This window comes from Miniopterus natalensis, chromosome 6 (genome assembly GCF_054644295.1).
Source record: "Miniopterus natalensis isolate mMinNat1 chromosome 6, mMinNat1.hap1, whole genome shotgun sequence".
In the NCBI taxonomy this organism is placed as follows: domain Eukaryota; kingdom Metazoa; phylum Chordata; class Mammalia; order Chiroptera; family Miniopteridae; genus Miniopterus; species Miniopterus natalensis.
Window position 1 is genome coordinate 86713655 of NC_142086.1, and position 10164 is coordinate 86723818.

A 10164-nucleotide genomic window follows, 5' to 3' on the forward strand; every position below is an offset into this window, starting at 1 on the left:
AAAGGTGAGCAACTGTAAAATGCACTCTACGTGATATCTAAATGGCTCGAATCTATATGTCACCCTGCGGAATATATACATATACACACACGTGCATATAAAATTCACATACCATATGATTCACCCATTTAAACTGTAGAATCGAATGTTTTTAAAATATACTTCACAGAGTTGTAAAAAGCATTCCCACCATCACTTTTAGAACGTTTTTGTCACCCCCAAAAGAAACCCTGTACCCACAGCAGTCACCCCCATTTCCCCTTAAACTCCACCCCGACCCAGCCCTGGTGACCACTAGTCTACTTTCTGTCTCTACTGATTTATCTGTTCTGGAGATTTCATACGAATGGAACCCTACAACATGTGGCCTTTTGTGTCTGGCTTCTTTCACTGAGCACAATGTCTTCGAGGCCCATTCATGTTGTAGCCTGTGTCAGACGCTCATTCCTTTTAGAGCTGAATCATATTCTATTGTATCGAGAGTCCACCTTGTATTTATCCATCACCAGCCGACGGAGCAGATTTTTTTAATGTAAGATGTCTGCATTTTCAAATAATTCTAAGACAGAATAAACCACCCCACCAGCTTCAAACCCGCTTCCTCGGTAAGGAAAGACCCTGCACAGGCGCCCAGCTCACCTTCTCCTGGGCCGAGCCGGCTGCACTCGAGACCTGCTGCACCGCCAGCTCCAGGGGCTGCTGCTGCGGGTCCTCCTCGAAGGCCAGAGACAGCGGGCCCTGGAACAGAAGAGCGCAGTGAGGAGACCATGCGCAGCGGCGACGCTTGCTTTTTAGGGGAAACTAGGTATTTGCTATAAAGCTCTGCAAACCTAAGAAAACGTAACATGGCTGCTTCTAGTTAAACCTGTGCTTCTAGGGGCAGCAACGGTCAAGCACCCGTCAGTGCCCGCACCTGTGCCCGCAGCTGTGCCCGCACCTGTGCAGCGGCCCAGGCTGGCTGGCGCGCGGGGCGGGTCCAGTTACGGGACAAGGCTGGGAAGCAGGGGAACGGGAACAGGAGCCGAGCTGTCGCGACCAGGTCAGGACGGGGAAGGGGGCTGACCGCTCACGCTCGTGGTGTAAAGAAGGGCAGGCTCTTTGGGCCGGTGCTTGTGCTAGTCCTGGGTCTGCGGGGCCCGCACAGCAGGCGCCGGGGCTGCCCTCCCCTCCGCTGGTGAAAGCCCTGTTTTTAGAGAGTCGTCCCTCCTTGAACCCTGGTTCCTGGCATTGCACTTACGGTGCCCCTTTCTCTTTTCCCATCGCCCACGGCCTGGGTGGGCAGGAACCCCCGGGGGCCGGCCGCCTCTCCCTGGAATTTGGGACTCCCTGGCTGGAGACGAGCCAGCTGGTGGCTGTGCCCCAGGAGCTCATTTGAGAGCTACAGCTTCCCAGGCCCCTGGAGCTGCCAGCTCTGGCCCCCAGGCCTCCTGGGTGAACCCTGCCTTCAGCTCCGTGCCTCCTCCCCGCCCTTCCCACAAACTCCCCTGGGGCTTGTCAGCCTGCGTCCAATCAGGTTCTTGCCATTAAAAATCTCCACATGAGAGATGTGCTGGGGGCTGTCCTCTCAGCCGGCGGCCGGTACAGGGACCCAGGCAGGGAACTGACCCATCAGCAGCAATTACATTAATATGAGGCAACAAGACTGGTGTTTTATGAAAGAGCAAACCAGGGCTTGGACGGCCGACCAGGTCTTGTCCTTTTTAAAACAAATTCTCTTGAGAGGCCCAAAAGCACAACCTGGGATGAAACCCTTCTGAAAACGCTGATGCGCATGGAGGTCAAGCAAGTTCTGATTGTCTGCAAGAAAAACCTCCACCACCCCCACCCCCTCCACGGCCCCCCACCCCGTTTTCCATCACCTCAGAGACTCTCCCGTGGAGAGCTGCTGCCAACTGTAGGCCACCGTCGGTGGGAAAATAAAATTCTGCAAAAGGCACCCAAGCTCTGCTGGCAGGCCCAGCGCCAACGATGTCACCGGGGGCTACTTCTTGAGAATTCCCCACCGCCCAAAGGAAAGCTAACAGGCACAGAACACTTTCAATCCCATGCTTTCTAACCTCGCCCCATTTCAGCAACACTGATCTCACCCCCCAAAAATCATCAGAGGAGAATTCAATCTATTCCCCGGGAGCGATGAAATCACGGCTTCGGGCTGTTCTGCCGACGTTCTCCAGGGCTGGGGCTTGTTTTGGTGCGACCTGCTGGCCAGGGGTAGCCACGAGCCCGGTGATGACGTGGGTCCCTGTACCGGGCGGCTGGCTGAGAGGACAGCCCCCAGCAGGGAGCCCAGTGCCAGGCAGGGAACTGACCCATCAGCAGGAGCGGTGACAGCTGCCGGACGGCGCGGTGAAACAATGCACCTCTGTCCCGGCCTAAAGAGCCACCGCTGCCGTGAGCAGCCCGGATGCAGCCCCCGCCGGGGCCTCGGTGGGGGCCGTCCATAGCCTCTTCCCTGTGGCACCTTGCGGATTAAAACCCTGGAAGGCTCTGCGGGGAGCGTTAACGTCAAAGGGTGGTCTCGCAAAGGAAATAAGTTATTACAAGGACACAGGTTCCCTTTCCCTTTCCGATGGCCTAGTCCTCGAGTTTCAGGAAGCCTACGTGCGCCCAACACCCAACCCCGAACCCCACGCCTCCCGCCCCGTCCGTGAGCAGACAGCCCCTTCCAGACGCTGCCCCGCCTGGACTAGGGCCGGACTTCCCGCCCACCCAGGAAAGCAGCGCGCGGGACCGGCCAGGAAAACACCGCAACGGGACAACCGTAAGGGGCACTAGCCCTGCCAGGCGTCAGCACACACTGCAGGCCCTCCGGTCTCAGACAGCGCCGGCTGCCACAGGAACACGCAGCCGCCCGGACCCGAGGACAGGAACAGAAAGTCCCAACAGACCCAGGCACACGTGCAAACTTAGCAGGGGACAGGGTGGCATCGCAGATCACCGGGCAAAGATGGATCCTCTCTTTAATCAGGATGTGGGAGGAGCCCAGATGGAACACAAACACAAATGAACTTGTATTGCCGATGAATAGCATAACCCCCAAAGGGGCGGAAAAACACAGGTCTCACCTAAGACACTCTGGGAAACACATAAATGCTGTAATCGAGGCAGTAAGTGTTTCTCACAGGGGCACGGGTCAGCAATTCAGAAAGTCCTCTCTTGGGTGCTAGCGTTGACCAAATAAATAAATATGTTCCAGACAGTAAGTAGCCGATGCCCCCCTCCTAGAGAAGGAACTTGAAAACATGGGAAGGAGAAGATAAAATGAACTCTGGGCTGTTGACCTGGAAGCCAAGGGATCAATTTAAAATCATGGTTTTGAAGACACAGGCAGAAAGAGAAGAGAAATACAGACGTGTGCATAAGTGTGTTACTGTATACACATATATTTCCTCGCTCTGTCCACTAAAAAAGTCTAGAAGCAATAAGACCCCAGCAGTAACGAGCACCCCTGACGCCCAGATCTTGGTTTCTACGCACTTCTCCAATAGGAAGAATCGGGGCTGCCTGGAGAAGTGGCTGGACCCAGGGCCGGAAGAGGGAAAACACAAGATGAGTCTAGAAAAAAACATCTGCGGAACCATAAAGGAAGGAAGTGCTAAATATACACACACAAATCTATCTAGATGGCAAGACACAAAGGCTACTTCTAAAAGAGCTGCTCGTGGCCAAACGAGGACAGATAGAACAAACAAATGACGACAGGGTTGGATAACACGTAGGATAAAATAAATACCCAGGAGTCCACCCATAAAGTAAATACCCATTTCTCCACCTATATACTCATGTCCATACTCTACTAAATATATAGGTGGAGAAACGGCAGCTCTTTCTTGCAGAATTCCAATGACTAAATGTAGGAGAGAGGAAAACAAAAAGTCATCATAGAGCGAACTCCCCAGAGGTAACTGCTGCAGACTCAGCACACGGATGGGTGCCAGAATCGGCGAGCTAAGTGTGAGGAGTAACAGGACGTGTATCGTCTCAAAGTAGCTCCACAAGATGCGTTTAACTCCAGAGGGAATGACAGAAGAGGGGACATAAGATAGAAGAAGGGAAACCAGCAGAAACCACCTTTACCAAGGGATCAAGGCCAAAGTATGTTACAATGATACAAGGAAACCCGTGATTTAACGTATGGAAAGGGGCACATCACTTCTGTAGTTTGTATAACCTCAATGCAATCGTGTAAAACACCAAATTGGAGGGAGAGTTGGCAAAAGAATAGTCAATACTCTTCAGAGTTGTGAAGGTTGTGAGAAGCCAGGAAACTAACTGTTCAAGACTTCAGGAGACTAAGGAGAAGCAATGACTTAATGCCACGAGGGGCCTGAACGGGACCCTGGAACAAGAAAAAGATACCGGTGGAAAATCCGAGAAATTCACATCCAGTCTTCAGTTTAAAGACCACAGCCAATGTTGATGTCTTACGCTGTTTACAATGTTAATGTCACTGTACCGTGAATTATAGTAACAGTGTGCCAACGTGAGTGGCTTGCACTGCTACAATATTAGTATCATTGTACCGTGAATTATAGTAACGTTGTGTCAATGTTAATGACAACGTTACAATGTTACAATGTTAATACCATTTTACTGTAAATTATAGTAACACTGGGCCCATGTTAATTTCTTGCTTCTGATCATTGTGCTATGGTTATGCGAGGCTGGGTAAGGAATATAGGGAAACTCTGGATGATTTTTGCAACTTTTCTGTAAATCTAAGAGCAATAAAAAAAAAAATCAAGTCTTTTAAAAGAGACTTTACAAGAAAGCAGCCCACCTTTATTGATGCTATTTCCTAAATCCCTCCCATAGATCTTATCTCATCCAGAGTGGGTTCTGTTTTCCAGATTGAACCCAAACTTATCCTCTTCTGCAAATGAAGCACAGAGAGGTCAGGACTTGCCCGAGGTCACACAGCCCCAGAGCTTTCGGCCTGAGCAGTGAACAGTTCTTCCAAGCGGCTGGAGAAGTCCCCACCCAACTCAGCAGCCCACGAGGGGCCGAGGGGAGTCAAGTTGGCTTTGGCTGCCTTTTAGTTAACACTACACCCACTCTTCCTTCCCCCGAATTCCGGTCCCACTGGGAGAATGGGCGAGGGCAAAGAACAACCTGAACTGGCGCCCATTCCTGGGTTTCATGAGGACAATTTGCAAAGTCATCAGTGAGCCTCCTTTAATGTTGATTCTTTAGAAGTGGAAAACAAAGCACATTAAACAGCTTGTTTTGCCCAGGCTTGGCTGGCTCCCAAGCAGAGAAGGCCTGTGTCCAGATGGGGTGAGGTACATGGCCACTGTCTCTCCCCACCAGTGACAAGTTTCTAACAGGCCCTGCCATTCATCCCCCCCGCCCCCCGCTGCCACCCCCCAACTGCTCTGAGCCAGCCTTGCCCGGGCACTGGGTGGGCTGTGCCTGGACAGACAGGGCTCTGGCCTCGCTCACAATTCCATGAGACACAAGTGACCACAAGGTGCCAATGCAATTCGGGAACAACCACAGGCTGCCGGGGTGGGGGTGGGGCAGCATCCTGGCAGAATGGGAGGATCTGGGATCTTTCCGAAAGGTTTACAGAAGTTAAACAAGAAGAAAAGTTAAATAAGTGCTTAAGACAAAAGGAATGACCCGTGGGAAAAGTCCCACAGGAAAGAGATTTGAATGTCTGAGCAACAGGAGACCAGTTGGGGGGAGTCCCAGTGGGGGACACAGGGAGGGGCCCATACAGGTCCCTAATCCAAGGTCACCTTCACATTCTGGCCACTGTGGCTGGTCAGGAGCTTGGATTTTTCTGAGCACCGCTCAAAGCTCATTATGTGACAGGAAAACTCCGAAGTCTCGTCACTTGGTTTACTTTTTAAATTGCTGAAGCTCGTCTACAAGTTGGAGCTATTAATAACATGCTCTAGGTTCACACAGCATCTTTCCTGTTTTTTCCCAAAGCCACACATTGTCCCACAGTCTTGGTCATTTGCATCTAGAACGTCCCTCTGAAAAAATTCCTGGGGCAAAAGACTAAAGAGATAAACAGCTTCAGGGTGACTCACTGCCAGACAAGCCCCGAAGGCAGCCCCCACTCTGGGGTCAGTCCTCACAACGTGTGGGCACCCACCCGGGCAGGGGAGCGCTGTCCAGCTCGCCCACCGGGCTCTCCGGGCCACAAGCGCCCGGCTTCCAGAGCCAGTGAGCCGCTGTGGGCACGGCAACCCAGAGCCTCCCGGGTGGGTGTTGGGGGGGTGCACCATCGCTGGAGTAACTGACTGTCACCCCAAACCATTTTATAAATGTCAGTGTCACACAGGGGAAGGAAAGAGAAAAACCTCAGCTGCCGCTTTTGGGTAAGAGGGTGTTAATTAGTTCCAAGTCTAGTGACTGAGGCCGTTCTAGGGTCTCTGTTCTCCACGACTGAACTGTGATCAGGTCAACGGGAGCTGGGTGTTTGCGACATCGGAGTGGGGAGGTGTTGTTGCGTGACCGACACAGTTGGCTCAGGCGCAGGTGTGTACCTGGCAGCCTCTCGCCGGGGGAATTTGTGAAACAGACGGTATGCTCCCCGCGCCCCCGCCAACCTCCTAAGTCCCAGCTGCAGGGGAGGAAGCACGTGCGTTGTTCCAAAGCCCGCCAGGCAATTCGCCCGTGTGCCCCGCGCCTGGCGCCTGGCCTCCCCTCATGTCTCTCCAACTCACCGTCCCGTGTAATTTGAAGTCGTTTTGGAGTGAGGAACCTGCACTGCCACGGCCACGGGCATCCAGAGCCAAAGGAGGCTCCGTGGCTTACCGCTCAGTGCTCAGGTCCCGGGAGAGAGGAGCCCCCGGGTGGGGAGGAGACGTTAAACGATCCAAACCTTTCATCCGATCTCGCTGGACCTCAGTTAAAGGGAACACATGGGCCGCAAAGTGGAATCTGCTGCCCACGGGGAATGCGAATGCAGGCGTGGGCGGACCACGAACACCTGGACCGGGTCTGGGTCAACCCCAGAAGGTCTCTCCAGCTCGTGGGCCTCAGTCTCCCCTCTGGAGAAGGAAGGGGGGTCGCCAGAAGAGTTTAGGATTCCTTCCGATCTTAAAGTACAAAGTTGGGGTAAGACTTAGACTGCAAGGAGCGACCGTCTCCATCTGATAGGGAATTCCACCTTTCGCGAGATGCTGGATGTGGTTATGTTACTCCCAGTGTGTCCAGCCTCCCAGTGACAGGCTGAGAAGCGGTGTCCTCCCCAGCCAGGGCAGACAGATGACAGGACAGGAGGGGCCGGAGGAGGGCACTAAGCTGTGGCCGTCTGGGCCTGTCTGGCACGGAGTGTCAACCCTAATCTGGGATTAGTGGGAATCGAGTTGGAGGCAGGGCTGGCTGCCGGGGTCAGGACACCCACGGGAAACACCAGCCTGCTCACCCACACTGTCATCAGGGCTGCTCCAGTGCCGGCCTTGGGCAGCGAGGGTGTGTGAAAGGTCAGTTGTAGGGAGGTCACCAGATCCTATCTGCCTGCAAAACCTTCCATTTGAATTGAAACCAAGCAGCACTCTCGGGTTCGGGAGCACAATCAGATCAGATCCATGCCCCCCAGAATTGCCAGAGAAGTCAGCCTCGGCACTCCTTCGAGCTCGAACCCCGTCCATCACGGCGCCTTCCAGGCAGGAAACACTGATGTCCCCGACCCCCAGAGCGTGGTCAACAGCAGACAGAGGACAGAGAGGGGGTACACACCAGGTCGCTCTTTCCACTCCCTGAGCAGAGCCCTCCCGGCTCCCAGGGTGAAGTGATCCAGCGAAAGGTTTTCTTTTAAAATCTTCGGCTCCTTCAGGGTTCTTGGCTTCACCTGACCAGCCAGACGTTCCAGGAGGAACTTCCATTGGCAGCCTGGAAGCAGTGTCCAAGGCAATCCTACTTTCTGCAGCCCATTGAGAAATGTCAGGAAACGGGGCAGAATGGGTTAAGCAGGGCTATCCCAACTCACACACACAAGGTAGGGTCCCACCTCTGTGCCTGAAGCTCCGGCAGATCCTCCAGGTTACGTACCCAGCACTCCCTTGAATTTTAGAGAGCAGGGACAAGGCTCACACCCGCTCACACCACCAACCAACCAGGGTGCACTCAGCCCCAGAACCTGGCCTGTGACACCAGGTCAACCTGGGGTCGATGACAGCATCGTAGTGGGGAAACATCTATGTTTACTCCCAGGGGTGAGGCCGCATGGCTTTAGGGCGACCACAAGAGATGGGGTGGTTCTCCATCTATCTAGATGTCCAGCTCTGCACAGCAGGGGCGCATGTTCTAGGCACTAGGGCAGCCGGCAGCCAACCTTGGAGCCCTTTTCTTCATCCAAAAGGTACAATTATTTTTCAAGTTCGGAATGCGGCCTTTCACGTTGTTGGACTGATGCTCATTTATATGTGAAGTTTCCTTGTTTTTCAAACCCATGGCCAAGTGAGTCAAGGCCAGGGCGCAAGGACCAGGCACAGGGCCCGCTCTGGAGTTGGAAGGTTGATGGGTCCAGGCACACCCCATTTGCTGTTTCCAAAGCCGACGGCCACGGGCCTCTCCGCTGAGCTGCACAGATAGGTGCAGGACCGTGAAAGCAAGGAGGGCCGGCAGAGGCTGGGAGGCACCTCCCCAGTCCCACTAGGCCCCAATTCCTGCTACGGGAATGCCCAGGGATAGCAGACACCAGGAGTTTGTCATTAAACTAAGATGTAAGTACAAATAAGTCACCACATCCTTAACTATGGAAGAAACAAAACCACAGGAAAACCTTTCGCTGGATCACTTCACCCTGGGAGCCGAGAGGGCTCTGCTCAGGGAGTGGAAAGAGCGACCCCCTCTCTGTCCTCTGTCTGCTGTTGACCACGCTCTGGGAGTTGGTCACAAGCCCCTAAGTTGTGTCTGGGGTAGGAGGTAGCTGGATTCCAATCCCAGCTCTGCCAAGCACGGGCTGTGTGACCTTGGGCAGGTTACTTAACCTCTCCAGGCCTCAGCTCCTCACCTGTAAAGTGCTGACAATCCCAGGAGTTGTGAGGATTCACATGAGGTGTGCACCTAAAAGCCCCCAATACACTGTCTGGCAAATGGCTGGCTCTCAACAAATGGTCGCTAATATTAGATGCCAGGAAATGCAAGCAAACCTTGTAGAAATACACTCTGGTGAAATTCAGCTCTACAGATGGAAGCATAGATGGGGTCACAGTTATTCTAGTGCATCAGGTGCAAAAGCACAAAGTGTCCAGCTGGGAACCGGAGCCCACCTGGGCCTCCAGGAAGGGCTGATGGGAGCCAGAAGGGGAATGGGCCCCTCTGACAAGTCTCTCCGACAGCCAGTACCTGACACACCTCCCGGGTGGCGCACCAGGTCTCATCACTGCCTTGACTCCCCACCAGGGGTGGTCCGCCCCCCAGGGTCCTCTCCTAACTTTCCAGGATGCCCTCCCAGGGGGAAGGAGGGAGGCTGCGGAGAGCTCTGCGCCGACGGCCGGCGCCCCGCCACGCCCTCCACGACTCACCCCTTTCCGTCCGGCCTCCTGGTTCAGGGCGGCCACCCAGGCGGCCTGCCACTGGCTCCTCCAGCTGTTCAGCGTCAGGATCCAGGAGAGCAGCGCGTCCGGCCCCGGGCGCGGGTCCTCGCCAGGCGGCGCCGCCCGCCGCGGGCGCCGAGATCGCGCCCTGGCCAGCGCCCACTGCGCCAGGTACAGGCCCACCGTGCCCAAGGCCACGACGAAGAGCGACACCAAGACCATCCACTGGACCTCACCGAGCCACGAGTCCGGGCGGGACATGGTGACGGCGCATACCCGGCGCGCCTCGCCCCAGCTTCCCCGGGCAGCCCCGGCGGGACGCGGACCCCGCGGCGGCGCGTTCAGGACATCAGCCCGCGGCCGGCCGGGGGGCGTGGAGAGCGCGGGGGGTGGGATCCCGGCGGCTGGCGGAGCGGGCCCGGGGCCCGGGGCCCGGGACGCGGGGCCGGGAGCAGGGAGCCTGGAGGCCGGGCGGGGCGAGCGGGAGGAAACGCCGGCCCGCGCGCGGCGGCCACGGCCCGGGGCTGCGCCCCCGACCCCGCTCACCTGGCCGCGGGGGACGCGGCGGCCGGCGCTCCGGACTCTGCGTCTGGGCAGGTCCCGCGGCCGCGGCCCGGCGCGCTTCCTCCTGCGTGCGCCGCCCCCCGCGTCCCGCCCGCTGCCC

At 55.7% G+C, this 10164-nt stretch overlaps 1 protein-coding gene across 1 annotated transcript in view; it reads right to left on the reverse strand.

The window, feature by feature from the left end:
* The window catches only part of C2CD2 (C2 calcium dependent domain containing 2), a 36201-nt gene extending 26367 nt beyond the window's left edge, over positions 1 to 9834 (reverse strand). Inside the window, exons 1-2 of the mRNA XM_087818431.1 lie at positions 9489 to 9834; positions 640 to 738 (exon numbers count right to left, since the gene is read on the reverse strand). Coding sequence (XP_087674557.1) covers positions 640 to 738; positions 9489 to 9761 — 372 coding nt within the window. The 5' untranslated portion in view covers positions 9762 to 9834. The remainder of the gene's footprint in view (positions 1 to 639; positions 739 to 9488) is intronic.
* Between the last annotated feature and the right edge of the window lie 330 nt (positions 9835 to 10164).